This window comes from Pongo abelii, chromosome 5 (assembly GCF_028885655.2).
Source record: "Pongo abelii isolate AG06213 chromosome 5, NHGRI_mPonAbe1-v2.0_pri, whole genome shotgun sequence".
NCBI classification, from domain to species: domain Eukaryota; kingdom Metazoa; phylum Chordata; class Mammalia; order Primates; family Hominidae; genus Pongo; species Pongo abelii.
The window spans coordinates 168429481-168446376 of record NC_071990.2 but is presented as its reverse complement, the minus strand read 5'-3'; the positions used below and the strand labels follow the sequence as shown (position 1 = coordinate 168446376).

The following is a 16896-nucleotide window of genomic DNA, read 5'->3' as shown; positions in this document are numbered from 1 at the left end:
GCTGCAGCATTTGCCCTAAGATAACTTTGCCGTGAAATATCTTGCTTTTATTATTTATTTTTGCACCGCTCTAGTATACCAACTTTGGAAACAAAGGACGTCATTCTATCGATAGCATTCTGTTTTTAGTAGTGGCATTTCCATTTACAAAATATAGTCATAATCGATTGCTGATAATGTCAAATCCTAGAAAACGTAGCATTCCTACATGGGATGTTAACTTCGTTCTCAAACAGTTGTTGGCCAAAGATTCGTTTGATGAATCCAATTTTTCCAAAATAGACAATGCTGATGATTCAGATGATTCTGATATTAGTTCTGTTTAGAAATAACTCCAGTAACAGTTTTTAAATTTTATTTTCACATTGAAAATCAGATTTGCTTCAGCCTCAATGAACGTGTTTATGTAAAATTAAATGAGCGCTGGCAGCGAGCTGCACTTTTTTTTTTTTTCCAAACGAGAAAGGCTTAATGTGATTGGCTCATGGTTTTGTTTCTCGTATGCTCAGCCCCTCCCAGCAGGCATGCGGCGGAGGACGGTCATCAGCAATAAGATGTAGCATGTGCCTCCTGCCCACTGCCATGTCCCCGAGCCCATCTCACAGGCTCCCACCCACCAGCCAAAACTTGGTTCTCAACTCTCCCACTGCAAACCTCTCCCCGGTCTTTCAACACGGGCTAGTTTCCTATTGTTTAGGAATGCAACACATTACCCCACATCTAGTGGCTTAAAACAACCTGAGCTTATTGTCTTCCAGCTCTGGGGGTCAGAATTCCAAAATCTGTCTCACTGGGCTAAAGTCCAGTGTCCGCAAGGCTGGTTCCTTCCGCGGGCTCTGGGGGCTGAGAGTGGATACACAGCAGATGGTGGCCAGGCCGGGTGCCCAACAGAAGTCTGACCCGCACCTGCAGCCAGCCCCTTTATCTACAATACATAGCTCGGGAGGCCAGCAGCTGTGTCAGGCTTGCAGGAAGCCAGATTGCTATCTCTAGTGACAGCCCAGGAAGCTGAACTATAACTTCTGTGACAGTCAGCCCCACATGGCCAGGACTTGATGAATGACTGACAGCTTCCTAAGTTCTGTCCATGCTTCCAAGTCAGGACCAACCAGAGAACACAAATATGCACCCGAAGCCCACAGGATGCCCTGATTTTAGTTCCCCGCCTCCATCTTTTGCAGCCAGCAGCCCCCCTCACCCACATCATCTTCCCTATGGCACGTTCCCCCTGCATGGGTTGTTCACTGTCTGTGTGCACGGCCCCGTGAGGACATCCACTCCAGGGCAACAAAGGCTTTGCTTTTGCTGTAGTTTCAGCACCTCAAGAAAGTCAGGCACATGGCAGGAGCTCACTCAATTTTAGCAGACAATGAAGAGGCTCCTTATCTTCATTTAGCATAAATATTTGGTAGTGAAAGGGTAAGTGTTGATTAAAAGAAAAATATATGGCCGGGCACAGTGGCTCACGCCTGTAATCCCAGCACATTGAAAGGCCAAGGCGGTTGGATCACCTGAGGTCAGGAGTTTGAGACCAGCCTGGCCAAGATGGTGAAGCCCCGTCTCTACTAAAAATACAAAAATTAGCCAGGTGTGGTGGCGCGTGCCTGTAATCCCAGCTACTCAGGAGGCTGAGGCAGGAGAATCATCTGAACCCGGGAGGCAGAAGTTGCAGTGAGCCAAGATTGTGCCGCTGCACTCCAGCCTGGGCAACAGAGCAAGACTCCATCTCAAATAATTAATTAATTAATTAATTAATTAAAAATAAAGACAAGAAAAAAATATGAGTCAGGAACTTTACTTCAAATTCAAATTTTTAAAATCGGAGTTTATAATATAATTGTTCAACAGAGCACTTCATGCCTTTGGAATCCATTTCATTCTGCAGCAATCCCCTTGTTCAGGAAGCGGGTTACTTTTTTCATTCATTGAGAATTTTTTTTTTTAATTGGAAGCTTTTACTGCAACAGACGCAGGGCAAGGTGAGAACACAAACCTGCTGCAGGGAGCTCACAGCTTAGCCATTTAAGAATTGTGTCAGTGACAGAACCAGAAACTATACCGAAAAGTGGAGTGCAACTCCGGAATCTGAAATTAAATGAGCTTTACAGTTGGTTTGGCTCTTTCTCTTGGCCTATTGTATCTTCAAACACATGGTACCGATACACGTGCCTGTTCACTGACAGTCCCACTGGTCAATTTCCCTTCGATTGTCTGAAAGCTCGTGCAGGAGAAGGAGAGAAGACCGCGCAAGCTCAGTGGGGCCGGGTTTTCCCAGAAAGAAGCACATGAGTTAAGATGCAGCTACTCTCCCTTTTCGGTAGCAAATTTTTGTTGTTATGGTATTAAAAGTACCTTAGTTTGCTTTAGCAACAGAATCTGATAAGAAATAAAGTGAGATCCTTAGAACTGTGGAAGAATGTGTGTCACCCAGCTGTTAACTGTAGTGATGTGGCGCGACCACGCAGGCCTGGAGCACGGGCCAGCCTTCCTGAGGAGGCTCCAGTCTGTACTCACGTGAGACCGTTGAAAAGAACGTGGTGTTTCTGTGCCCATCTTCATACTGTGTGTGTAATTTGTCAACCAAAAAAGAAACGGAATTAAGACAGATGCTTGGCATGAATAGAGCTTATTTTTAGAAGAACTGATGAGCTTGGAAATTTTAACTTTTTCCACCAGGATCAAACAGGAGTTCTTTCTCTCTGTCATTAGTTTAAATTAATTTTACCGGAGAAGTTGTCTGTTAAATTTTACAAATGATTACATGCTCTCCTACCTTTGTTTCAAATATGATACTGATCCTTTCAGCAAGTCAAAGGAAATGGCCTGCCTAGCCTGAGTGTTCTGCAAGCCTGTGAGCTCACGCCACCGCCCGCGTAGTTACTGCCTCAAAGCCATCTGGTCAGGTTGCTCAGTGTCCCAGGAGATGGTGTCTCCACTGATGGAGAGAGACGAGAAAGACAGGGAAGGTAGAGAAACGCAAAGACCAGAGGAAGAGGGAAAGGTGTATCAAGAGCGGTGAAGTCTCCTGTTGTCGCCTTCAGCCAGCAGGAGGAAAGGTGTTATCAAGAGCAGCGAAGTCTCCTGTTGTCGCCTTCAGCCAGCAGGAATGGCAGTGTTTGGCACATGGCCACATGTGTCCCTGCTAAGGAAGATCATGGGGGTGTGCCATCCGTGTTGAACCCAGAATTGCTTCGTGGAGATTCAGACACCTTGACTTAGCATCCCTAAGCAAGGTGGAAATATTCAGCCTGCTCGGTGGCAACACCATGGAAAGCTTATTTACCGGCTGTGGTGGGTGGCCAACCCCTGGAGAATGTCCTTTTCTGGAGGTTGTAGGAGGCCTTTCTAACCAGCTGTTGCCAGATGAGAAAAAAAAAGCTGAGTGAGCTTGTCCCCCGCCCCACCACACCACTCCTACTCCGTAGCATGTCAGTATTATTTGAGCATCAGCCTGGAGGGGAGGCCTTGTTCATCACCACGCTTGCTGAGAAGGCCTCCCTGTTTTGTTGCATAATAAAAATTATAAAACAATATTATTCTCAGAATGAGGAACACCATCCACCAGAGCTTGCTCTAATAAGAGTGAGACCAACACGGTCAACCCCAAGAAACCCACCCCATAGAGAACAAGTGCGCTGGCAGGCACTTGGGGCCCACTCCCTGGTGCTCCTAAACAGTGCGTCCAAACCCCGGCTGCCCGCAGCAGATCCAGGTCATGTACTCCAGGACTGTAGCCACACCTCACTGCCCACTCCTGGGTTAGCACTCTGCAGCCTTACCTTTCTCAAATAGCTCACCCTCCATGCAAAAATAAAAACAAAAGCAAAAGAAAAATTTTTTTCGGAAAAAGAGTTACAGGGAAAAGCAGCCAGCACTTTCTGACAACACCCGGGACGGAAACGCTGGGTCAGAACTGCCTTGCCACTTCGTATCAGAGCCTTGTCTGCACAGGCTTGATTTGGAATAATTCTTCCAGGTCAGGGGAAGGCAGGAGCCCAGGAGGGCCATGTGAGAACCTATTCTCACCATGACTCCCTTCCAGGATGTGCCCTATAATCCCAGCTACTCGGGAGGCTGAGGCAGGAGACCCTGGTCTGTGGGACTTCCCTTCCAGGACGGGGAGCGCCATTTCCCATGCAAACCCACCCTCCTCGCTGCCCTGTGCCTCAGAGGCTGGGAGGCCAGGAGGCTGTTAGGGACCGCTTCCATGCCTCTGGTTTCCGGGCAGTTCTGCTAGTGCGAGATGACAGACACCACAGGGCAAGGGTGGGGAGAGAAGTGTCGGGCCGAGGCCTTTCTGCCCACAGCCCCTGTCAGGGCGCACCTTCCCACCCCACGCAGCCCCTTCTGGTCCCGTGACTCACCCTCCCCACCCCACGCAGCCCCTTCTGGTCCCGTGACTCACCCTGCGCAGCTCTTTGGCATTGAGAGCCAGGACTACCCCCAAGGCATTACATTGTGCCTTGCTGGCCGGCCACTGACCCTCCAGCCACTCTACTCTTTTGCAAACGATCCTTTAATTAAGCCCTCTGGGTTGACCCAGTTGGTGTGACATCTGATTTTTTTTTTCCTGGGGCTGTGACTGAAACACGCTCTACTGCTGACATTAGTTTTGAACATCACACTGCTTCATGGCACTGACTCGCAGTGAGGATTCAGAGACAGGACCGAAAGCGGCATTTCAGGGCTGTAAATGTGGCAGGTCACAGCTGCTTGGTCCCTTGCCTGGCGGCGTCAGGGTAATTCTATTTTATCTCTGTAATAGGAATAACTCACTTGTACCAAGTGCTTTCTGTGTACCAGGGAGAGTATGAAGGGATCGATTCATATTAATTTGTTGAATCTTAACAGTGAGCCAGAGGAGTGCCTGGTGTTTTCTAGTTTTTGCAGTTGAAGAAAGCTAGGTGCAGAGAGGCGCAGGGAGCTCCTGCAACCCCACAGGGAGTGGACAGGGAGGCCAGGTCTCAGCTGGGGGTCAGACTGGCTCAGCGGCTGGGCCGCCAACCACGCGGCACGTGGCCTCCCCGGGAGCAATGCCTTCCTCCCCTCTCCAGCCCTCCATGGGAGCTGAGCCTGCAGACACCCACGTTCAGGTACCAGCAAGTGACATGGCCACAGGCCAAGCCACCCACACCCTCAGCAGTGTTCTCGCCTGAGACAGCAAACATGACTTCCCCTCGGAAGCAAACCAGATGTTTGCTGAAAGACCACTGGCTCTACCCTGCGGTGAGAAACAGCAGCACTCGTGGGCCCCTTGGAGTCTCCTCCAGATAAGCTCCTGCCCCCACAGGACCTGGGCCTGGGAGCTTCTTTCATTTTCCTCCATTTCCCCAAATGCCACCTCAGAGAACAGCTGGTGTGTGGTGTTTGGTTGTTGACAGAGGTGCTTTGGGGGTTCCACCAAGCAATTAAATGATTTTGAAAGGCGTAACTAGTATGTTTAAAATGTAATGCTCAACATGCATGCTCAAATGTGTATCAGATTCTAGCAAATGACCAGGACACTGGCTCCGATGGGTTGAAATCCGTTGTACCTCATATGTGCACATACATGCTAGCTTTTATTACAATTTAAGATAGTTTTTAAAGGAAGCAAGAGTTTAAGGTAATCTGTCTTTGAAAACAGTTTACAAATACTTATCATTGTAAGTCAGAATTTTTCTGAAGACTCACAACAAAAGAACACATAGAAATAAAATAGATACTAGGGTTGATAGGGCAGCCATCTGTAGTCCCAGATTCTTTAAAATAATAGTCACATTGTCCTCCAATTTCAGCTTACAAAATAGTAAGCTGAAATTTTGGAATTCTTTATTTCATATTTTGAATAGACAATATATTCTTGTGGTTCAAAATTTTTAAAAATTCATGTGGATACAGCAAGGTCTCCCTCCCACCCATGGCCCCCCAGGCACCCTGTTCCCCTCCTCACAGGAAGGCAAGGCAATTAAATGTTTCCTCCTTCCTTCCAGGGTTATTTTATGCACCCACAAGGAAATGGATGTGTCTATCTGCATTCTTCTCTCCATTTTTAAAACAAGGGATGGCGTAGGATGCACCTGCTCGCGTCGGCCTTTTTTACTCCTTGTATCTTAAAGACGGTCCCTGGCGGTGGAGAAAAAGCTTCCACTTTCTTGTTTACTCTGCATCTTGTTCCATTGTGAGAGTGATAAAACAGATTCATGCTAAGAACACATCCCTTTATCATGAAATCATATTTGCAAAAAAATCTTCTACTGAATATTTTTATAAATTTATAAATGTATTTTAACCTTCTCCAATTGCAAAGACAGGATCCTGGCCCCGATAGACGGGATACCCACAGGCAGCCGGGAGCAGAGGAGTTTGGGTACCTGACAGCCAGCTTCCCTACAAGCAGTGCAGGATCAGCCTCCCAGGACCTGCTTAGGCTGTGGCACGTTAGGGAACGTCCCCCACCCCTCCTTGAATGATTGTTTTAAAAGTCTGTACTTGAGAATGATGCATTTATGTTGGCAATAGAAATAGTCCTAGTGTCCTAGCTAAAACTTCAGTAGAATTCAATGCAGCAGCAGGAGAGAAATTTTGTGTCCAGAAAGGGACCCTAACTCTTCTGCCTGTTTACAACGCAAGCTATTAGGACTCACAGATCATGGGCCACTGATGCAGTCAGAGCTGAATGGTGGCCGTGGCAGAGCATCCTTTATAATGGGGTGAGAACTGGCACTATGGTGATTTTTTCTAATGGTGACGGGGAGTGGAGGAAGGGTGCCTAGGGGACAGATTACGAGCAGTGAGTCAAATGCTACCCAAGTGTTGAGTTCTCTAAAGTAAAGAAATAGCCAGGTGTAGTTGCTCATGCCTGTAATCTCAGCACTTTGGGAGGCTGAGGCAGGAGGATCACTTGAAGCCAGGAGTTCAAGACCAGCCTGGACAACACAGCAAGACCCCATCTCTACAAAGAATTTAAAAATTAGCTGAGTGGGGTGGCACACACCTCTGTAGTCCTAGTTACTCTGGAGGCTGAGGCAGGAGGATCGCTTGAGCCCAGGGGTTTGATATTGCAGTGAGCTATGCTTGCACCACTGTATTCCAACCTAGGCAACAGAGTGAGACCCTGTCTCTAAAAAAAAAAAAAATTAAAGAAATAGAGTTTTATGCAAAGCTCTGCCTAGAGACTTTGACATGATAGAATTTAAAAGCAAATCACCCTTATATTCTAGTAGTAAAATGACTGCACATTCTCCAAATAGAGACTATTTTAAAATTAGGTTGAACTAATGTGAGAATAGTACAAATCATGGTTAGGAAGGTGTTTCCAATCGCTTTTCTTCTGCTCTGAGTGTTTGCAAAATACATGTTGCCAATTTCCCATGAGTGGCGTGCCCTCCTCCCACTGGTCCTGTCCCCACAGCAGGGGCGGCAAGGGCGGGACTTAGGCACCTCCAGAGGAATTAGCCACCAGGGGCCAACAGTGACTTCCTGTCTCCAAGGTAGGCTTAAATCCCAACACCCTGTCCTCAGAAACCATATGTCTCCATGGGGTTGAAGCAACTTTATCTGTTATCCTAAGACATCGGATACAGATGCTGGGCGGGGGAGGGGAGCTTGCATATGTCTAAACAACAAGGCAGGTCTGGCCTGCTGCGCACCATCCCCAGCATCTCTTGGTGAGAGCCATGCGCCTCACCTCATTTTGTGGCTGGTTTGTAATTCCCGGAACAACGCAGGAGGTGCACAGTGGCTGGAGGCTTGTTGTGGATGGTGCCCACTGTGAGGGTGGGACACAGTCTATTATTTGGTGGCACTTGCATGAGCTCCCTACACATATGTCTCCACCCAACCTTATAACACCTTAAAATTCATGTCTGAAGTCTTGTACTCTTTTTTTTTTTTTTTTTTTTTTTTTGAGACAGAGTCTCGCTCTGTCACCCAGGCTGGAGTGCAGTGGCATTATCTCAGCTCCCTGCAACTTCTGCCTCCCAGGTTCAAGTGATTCTCATTCCTCAGCCTCCTGAGTAGCTGGGATTACAGGCACGCACCACCATGTCTGGCTAATATTTGTATTTTTAGTAGAGACCAGGTTTTGTCATGGTAGCCAAGCTGGCTGGTCTTAAACTCCTGACCTCAAGCTACCTGCCCACCTCGGCCTCCCAAAGTGCTGGGATTATAGGCATGAGCCACCTTGCCCAGCCTGTACTCCTCTTTTAGATGTAAATCTTACGCTAGTTGTCAAAGAAAGGACTTGCCATGAATTTCCAGGCAATCTCAGGTTATCCCTTGGTCGGGTGTGAGATTGTAGTGATTGGGCCACCTGGGGCCAGACTTTATCCAAACTCAATGGTCCACCAGCAGATACCACCCAGAAGCCTAAAGTAGACCCCTCACTGCCATGTGCTGTGTTTGTTCCAGATCATCGATAAGAGCAAGAGAGACCCCTCGGAAGAGATTGAGATCCTCCTGCGATACGGCCAGCACCCGAACATCATCACCCTCAAGGATGTGAGTGGTCCCCGTGCAGCAGCACCTCCACTTCCTTCTGTTTCTTCAACTGACACAAAAAAGCTCCCATTCACTCAGAGCAAGCTTTCTCACATCTCATGCCTGTCTCAGCTGGTTTCCACCACCCACATATCTCAGTCACTTGGAGCTGACTTGCTGGACTGTGTACTCAAGTCTTTTTGACAGCCACCGCCCAGTCATGGAGGGAGCGAGTAAAACAGGAAGAGAGGGCTTGTGTGAATTACAGTCCACAGGTGGAGTCTCTCATAGAGGCCCATGGGGTGCAGGGTTTGGGATCTGGGAGCACAGAGAGGAGACAATTTTCCTCCTCATGCTCCAACTCCAAACTGATTCTAACATTATGAACCTAGAGTCACAGGATATTGGGCTACCTCAGTTTCCCTCATGCATAGTGATTGCTGTGTGCAAACGGTCTTAACATGCAAGCCTGGCATAAGAATAGCCAGAACAGGCCAGGTGCGGTGGCTCACACCTGTAATCCCAGCACTTTGGGAGGCGTAGGCAGGCAGATAACTTGAGGTCTCCTGAAGGCAGATCACTTTGAGACCAGCTCTGGTCAACATGGTGAAACCCCATCTCTACTAAAAATACAAAATTAGCCGGGTGTGGTGGCACACACCTGTAATCCCAGCTACTTGGGAGGCTGAGGCAGGAGAATTGCTTGAACCTGGGAGGTAGAGGTTGCACTGAACCGAGATTACACCATTGCACTCCAGCCTGGGCAACTGAGAGAGACTCCATCTCAAAAAATCAAAAAATAAAAAGAATAGTCAGAGCATATTGTTTTTATTTAGTTCATGAGATAAAAGCCAGTATGGAGAAAACTATCTTTTTCTATTGCTCCTCTGAAGCAACAGCACGGCTCTGATACGTAACTTCGCCCTAGACTCTGCCTAGCCTCTCTGCGCTCCCAGCGCCTGGCCACCCAGTGCTGTCCATGTGGTAGCAGCACAGACATCATGGGAAGCTGGTTAGAAATGCGGAGGGCCAGGCCCCACCACAGGCTGCAGGACCAGAACATGCATTTTAGCAAGATCCCCAAGATTGGATTGGATGCACGTTACAGTTTGAAAAGCACTGCCCTGAGGCCCTGCTCTTGCAAGGTGGTTTGCCAACATTTGCATTTCTTAGCCTCCTGGCAGGCCAGGCACTGTGGCTCACGCCTGTAATCCCAGCACTTTGGGAGGCCGAGGCAGGCAGATCACTTGAGGTCAGGAGTTTGAGTCCAGCTTGGCCAACATGGTGAAACCCTGTCTCTATTAAAAATACAAAAATTAGCTGGGCATGGTGACGTGCACCTATAATCCCAGCTACTCGGGAGGCTGAGGCAGGAGAATCGCTTGAACCCAGGAGCTGGAGGTTGCAGTGAGCTGAGATGGCGCCATTGCACTTCAGCCTGGGTAACAGAGCGAGACTCCATCTCAAAAAATAATAATAATAATAAATAAACAAATAACAAATATCTCCTGGCAGAGTCATGAAGCCATTCATCTCAGCTAAGGACACGCCCATCTCGTATGTCCTTACTCAGTCTCTGCTTAGCAGCGGATTATTAAAGCCATTTTTTTCCTAAAAAGAGCACATGGGGTATGACAGGAATGGCCGTTTGCTTCTTCCCTGCAGAAGCCTTGTTTGCACTCCCATAGGATCCTGTGGTCCCAGCCTCTCCCCTCTGACTTCCCTCTCCTGTCCCCTCTGGAGTAATTGCTCTTTCACAGCAACCAGCCGCGGTGACGTGCGCGTCCCTGAGGCCCCTGTGCGCCCCTTCTCCACTCCGCAGGTCTATGACGATGGCAAGTTCGTGTACCTGGTAATGGAGCTGATGCGCGGTGGGGAGCTCCTGGACCGCATCCTCCGGCAGAGATACTTCTCGGAGCGCGAGGCCAGTGACGTCCTGTGCACCATCACCAAGACCATGGACTACCTCCATTCCCAGGGGGTAGGAGCCATGCCTGGGGCAGCCGTCGGGGAGGAGGGAGCTTCAGGGCAGGAACCAAAACCACAAGGGTTTATGGGTTCAAGAGCTGAGAACGCAGATTGTCCTGGAATTCCTTCCGTGCCACCGTCGTCCCTCTTGCGTCTGGAGGCTCAGTGACAGTGCAAGGGAAGAAAAATTCTCTTTTCCCGGCTGGGCGCGGTGGCTCATGCCTGTAATCCCAGCACTTTGAGAGGCCAAGGCGGGCGGATCACAAGGTCAGGAGTTCGAGACCAGCCTAGCCAACATGGTGAAACCCCATCTCTACTAAAAATAACTACAACGACAAAAAAAATTAGCTGGGCATGATGGCACACACCTGTAATCCTAGCTACTCAGGAGGCTGAGGCAGGAGAATCATTTCAACCCAGGAGGTGGAGCTTGCAGTGAGCTGAGATAGCACCATTGCACTCCAGCCTGCGTGACAGGACGAGACTCCATCTCAAAAAAAAAAGAAAAGAAAAATTCTTTTTTCCCTCTGCCCATCTTAGTTCTTCGGTGGAGGCCCTATAAACAAGACTGGCCAAAGACTGGTTAACAAGAGAAAAACAGAAGTTTATTAACGTGCATCTCACATACACATGGGAGCACCCAGCCATGAATAACTCCAAGGAGCTGTTAGAACTTGAGCTTATATAGCATTTTAACAAAAGAACAATAAATTTGCCAGTTGCAGTGGCTCACACCTGTAATCCCAGCACTTTGGGAGGCTGAGGCAGGTGGATCACCTGAGGTCAGGAATTCGAGACCAGCCTGGCCAACATGGCAAAACCCTGTCTCTACTGAAAATACAAAAATTAGCCAGGTGTGGTGGCAGGCACCTGTAATCCCAGCTACTCAGGAGGCGGAGGCATGAGAATCGCTTGAACCTGGGAGGCAGAGGTTGCAATGAGCCAAGATCACACCACTGCACTTCAGCCTGGACGATAGAGCAAAACTCTATCTCAAATTTTAAAATTTTTTAAATTTTAAAAAGAGTAATAATTTTTAAAGAAGACAAAGAAAAAGGACTGTGTTTCTAGGGCAGCAAACTGTGGGAAGCTAAGTCTATGGGAAACTAACAGAAGATGAGGGCTAGTTAGGAACATTTGTTATAGAGATTATTCTGGAGGCTTCTCCAGGCTGTAAGGGTCTAGAGTTTCCCTTCTGTCCTTCCAGGCAGAGAGGACAGGAGGGACACCTTTACCCATTTATATCCTCCTTTTAGGTAAAGAAGGGGAGGGCAGAGAGCTTTGCTTATATCTGCATCTTTTCAGTTGTTTTCAGCTCAAAATAATCCTTACGCCAAAGCAGCATATTTTGGGGTGGCTGACTCTGCTACCCTTTGAGGGTCTAAAATCATTTTTACCAACTTTAGCCAAAAAAATACTTTGGCCTTAATCAAAAGAAATTGAGAATTTTCGTTACTTGCAATGGGTAAAGAATTCATTAACCGGAGCGCAGGGACGCTGAGGCAGGGATGACGGTGATGCCTGAGGTTCACATGGGCCTCACCGTGATCCAGGCTGCACTTCAAGCTCTTCATTCACTGACTCCCTAACCCTAGATCACACCCACTGTGCAGGCGAGGGGCACAGGAGTTTGAGTATCTTGCCCAAGGTCACACATGAGTAGGTGGCCAGTGGGGTTGGACCCTGGCTCTCTGGTTCCAGGCAGTGCTCTTGGTCCCAGCCCTGGCCTCACAGGGAGGCGGCTGCACCGTATCACACGTTTCCTCTGTGCGCCATCTCTTCCCAGTGTTTCTCCTGAAGCAGGAAATACGGTCTTAGCCAGCTGTGTGCATAGTCCTGAGCCTTCAGAATGCAGTCATCTCCAAACGGGAATATTCTTCCAGGACCACACACTGGGTCTTTTCTGTTTGGTCACCCAGTGGTCTTGAGCATTAAGCACTTCCAGGTTTTCCCAGTACAGTCAAACTCAGGGGAAGCCCTTTGGATGATGTTTTCTGCAGATCTGCTCGTATTTAATGAGGGGAGATAAGGGAAGTAAAGCCACAGTCTTTGATTTCCTTGCCCTCAGGACCTCTGTAAACCAGGCCTGACTGCTGGAGTGTGTCCCTTTAATTCCCTTCTACATCATCCCACTGGATTTTATTAGGACAATTGAGACGTTCAGGATCCAAGCTGTACAAAGGCACGCCACATGTCCTCACAATGGCCCTCTGTCCCCTCAGAACACATTGCTTTGTGCCCTAAATAGCTGCTTTGCTTTGAGGTGTGCTGGCCCCACCATCATTGCAGCCAGCGCAGTCCTCCATGGGAGGCCTCAGAGCATGATTACAGAGTGACTGCACGATCGCGTGGCCCCGGTCCGTCTCCCCCACGAGTTGGTGTGCCCGAGACAGCAGGTGCCTGATCTGTGCCGCTCGCTGGTGCTGCTCCAACACCTGACAGTGCATGGGGGTGGGCACACAGGGAGTAGTTATTGAATGAATATCATCTTTAAAATGCTTTTCATTCCTATCACCAGAGCTCACCACATTTCCTTTTATGTGACAGCTCCAGTAAGCTGCGGCCTCATCTTGGAGAGGTGCTCACTTATTTACTCAAATATTCATTCACTGTAAAAGCAGGTGACACCAGGGGCTCAGATGTGAGTGACCACCACAGGAGAACGGGAAAAGGTAGGGGGCCCTCTGGAGAAGACTGCAGCTGTTGACACTGCTGGCCTGTTGCCTGCTTGCAGGACCTGCTGGGAAGACAGTTCCCAAATGCACCCTCCCCTCCAAATGCACCTGCCCTCCCTCTCCTGCTCAGTCCTCGGCCCCCAAGTAGGCACCATGCCTTCTGTCTTGCAGGTTGTTCATCGAGACCTGAAGCCGAGTAACATCCTCTACAGGGATGAGTCGGGGAGCCCAGAATCCATCCGAGTCTGCGACTTCGGCTTTGCCAAGCAGCTGCGCGCGGGGAACGGGCTGCTCATGACGCCCTGCTACACAGCCAATTTCGTGGCCCCGGAGGTGAGCATTCCCCGACTGCAGACCCAGGTCCCTCTATCTGCAAAGAGAGGCTCTGCCCCCTCCCACTGCAGAGCCGCTGGACAGCGGGGACGTCAGAGGCGGCTTGAGCCGCGTCGGCAGTGGTGTTGGGAAACAGAAATGAGAACCTTCGGTCTCTTGAGCCAGGGGCCAATCTTGCTTAAACATAGTTGTTCTTATCATTCTCATTTTCCCATTTGAAAAAACTTTTCAGCAGTAACATTTTTATGTAAAATTGTCTTCTGTAGACAATTTGGATGAAATCTGCATATTTCTTCCAAGTTAGAGAGATGATGCAGTAGTCTCCTTATACAACCAGGATGCAGAGCTGCGGTTCACCTAGGATGGGAAATGGATCCGTCACAGCGCAGGGAGCAACTAAGTTTACAGATTTCCTCTGCACCCCAATTCTCACTCCAGATTGGTTCCCCGACAGCAGCAAGTCAGCAGCTGTCAGATTGAGAACCGCAGGGCTCCGGGTTGATTTGCCATTGAAAGCTCACGTTGTTCAGTGTCTGTGTCTGCTCCCAGCCCCGCTCAGAGCCGCTAGCAAGGCACCTGGTGAACTTCTCTCTTTTCACGTCTCCCGGGAACAAGTTCCATTAGGTTCTGAAGTCAAGGATGTGTTTATAAATCTAAGCCCAATTTCTTGCCTTTGAGAAAAGCCACTGAACCTGAGCCAGTGGTAAAGAGAGGAAGGGAAGGGCTGTGGCTGATGTTGCTGATGGGACAGGGGAGGAGGGAACTGGGAAGGAAGGCGGACTTCAGAGTCTGTGTGGATCCCGCGTGTTCTTGATGGAACTGGACCAGAGCTGCTCTGATGGGAGGGGAGTCAAGCGAGCAGCCGGGCCTGAGGCGCCTGGCATCTCGTGGTGGGTCTTGGAGTTGTTTAAGACGTCACCCAGGGCCACTGGTCCATGGCAAAGATGCTTCTGCGTGCTGTGACATGAACGGACGTGCAGCCAGGGGCTGGACTGAGAGGCTGTTTTAGGTTATGCAGGGGTCATCCGGACACTTGAGCAACCTGTGGCCCCTTTAAAAATAACCAAGTTTGGCTGGGTGTGGTGGCTCACGCCTGTAATCCCAGCACTTTGGGAGGCTGAGGCAGGTGGATCACCTGAGGTCAGGAGTTGGAGACCAGCCTAGCCAATATGGTGAAACCCTGTCTGTACTAAAAATACAAAAATTAGCCAGGTGTGGTGGTGTGTGCCCATAGTCCCAGCTACTCGGGAGGCTGAGGCAGGAGAATTGCTTGAACCCGGGAGGCGGAGGTTGCAGTGAGCCGAGATCGTGCCACTGCACTCCAGCCTGGTTGAAAGAGCAGGACTCCATCTCAAAAAATAAAAATTAAAAAAAAATAAAAGTAACCAGGTTATAAGCCTCTGTTCATGCCTTACTTAATCAATATTAATATTGATAATATTACAGGGGAGGAAAATCATGTTTTCCTCATCCCTCATAAGTTCTTAGCTGGACCAGACCCCTGTAACAAAAGACAGATTAACAAGAGAAAAAGAAGTTTATTAACACACATCTTCTCACTTATGCATGCGAGATGCCCAGGGAATGAGTCTTTCTGGCAGAGGTGGCTTTGAATCCAGCCTACGTGGCATCTTCAACAAAGAACAGAGAATTTTTAGATACCTGGCAAGACAAAGGAAGAGGGTTAGGATCTCCAGAGGCTGCAGCTTGGGGAGGTGCAGGGCTGGCCAATGGAGGCTGGTCCCATGTGGGACCACATGGGTCCAAAGCTGTCCCTAGGGGAAGCCTTTGTCCTCTCTGGTGGGGGGTAGGTACCTTTTGTCTTAATCCATGTCCTGATTTTAGACAAATGGAGGACACAGAGCTCTCCTGCATCTGCTGCTTCTTATGTATCTTCAGCTCAGCACCCCTCATGCCTATGCAGCATATTTTGGGGTGGCATATTCTGGTCTCCCACAATATTGACTTTATTGATTATAGAATGCCCTAGGTTGTGATATTGCTTTGCCATTTACAAAGCACTTTTACCAACTTTTTTTTACTTTCACTCTCATCCACCATACGAAGTAGGCGGGTATAATCTATTAACCATGTTTCACAGATTCAGAAAGCACAGGCTCCATGTGTGTAAGTGACTTCTGAAGGTCACCCCGCTGACGGATTAGGAAGTGAGGCTTGCACTGTGAGCACCACCTTCATTCAGCATGTGCTGGCTGGTCCCCTCCATGGTGCAGGCTCACACATGGTAGCAGCGATACAGAGAGGAAAGGACAGGCTCCTTGCTCTCATCTCTAAGGAAATTGAGCCAAGCTCTCCTGACTCGATATTTAACGCTAAATCCAATCATCTGCAGTAATCCATGAGCACCGATGTGGCTTCCTTTGTTGTTATTCAACTGTAACTATATCAGAGGATTGCCCTCTACTGAAGTATGTAATCCTAGGATGCATACAAGTTTTCCTGCTTTAACAGTTCTTCAAAAAAATTAAACGTTATCATGTAGCCCAGAATGGAACTTCTGGGTATGTACCCAAAAGAATTGAAGGCAGGGACTCAAAGAGACATGTGTCCACCCAGGTTCATAGCAGCACTATTCACAACAGCTGAAAGGTAGAACCCACGTCAGTGTCCCTCGGTAGATGAATGGGTAAGCAAAACGTGGCATGCACACACAGCAGAACATTGTCCAGCCTGCAGAAGGAAGGAACTTCTGACACCTGGAGGAAGCTTAGGGTGTTATACTAAGTGAAATTCGCCAGTCACAAAAAGACAAACATTGCATAATTCCACTCGTATGAGGTCCCTGGAGGAGTCAGATTCATACAGACGGACAGTAGAAGGGTAGGTGTTGGGGGCTGGGGGACAGGGAGTTGTTGTTTAATGGGGACAGAGTTTCAGTTTGGGAAGGTGAAAATGCTCTATGGATGGATGGTGGTGATGTTGGCACCACAATGTAAATGGGCTTAATGCTACTAAACTGTGCACTTAAAAAGGGCTTTGATGGTCAATTTTATGTTATACATATTTTACCATAACAGAAAAATCCTTCTGCCTTAAAAATTAAGGCCCTCCTTTTCAGTCTGTCTGTCATGTGTCTGGCAAGAGTACTGGTTTACCATGTGGCTGGCCTGGGAGGAGTCTCACTGCAGTACCTTAGGGTTGGCTTTGCCTTCAGAAACAGCGGTCACACCGAAGACACAGCGCCGCCGCCCTCCTCCTGGTCCCCAGCTTGCCGGCATAGGATGCCACTGGAGAAATGTGCTGTCAATCTGAATGTCCTTAGTGAAGGGCGTGCCGGTGTCCTGTCGTTCCCTCCTAGGTCCTGAAGCGTCAAGGCTATGATGCGGCGTGTGACATCTGGAGTTTGGGAATCCTGTTGTACACCATGCTGGCAGGGTAAGCAGTCACCTCAAACAGGTGTCAGGAGGAGACACAGGGCAGCAGCCTCAGTGGCTGATCT

The 16896-nt window shown here is 48.8% G+C and overlaps 1 protein-coding gene across 4 annotated transcripts in view; it reads left to right on the top strand.

The window, feature by feature from the left end:
• The window catches only part of RPS6KA2 (ribosomal protein S6 kinase A2), a 443982-nt gene that overhangs the window by 415617 nt on the left and 11469 nt on the right, over positions 1–16896 (top strand). For all 4 annotated transcript variants that reach the window (XM_024248014.3, XM_054558435.2, XM_002817573.6 and 1 more), the window contains 4 exons: positions 8392–8481; positions 10283–10441; positions 13275–13436; positions 16756–16832. In XM_024248014.3, the coding sequence (XP_024103782.3) occupies positions 8392–8481; positions 10283–10441; positions 13275–13436; positions 16756–16832 (488 nt within the window). The remainder of the gene's footprint in view (positions 1–8391; positions 8482–10282; positions 10442–13274; positions 13437–16755; positions 16833–16896) is intronic.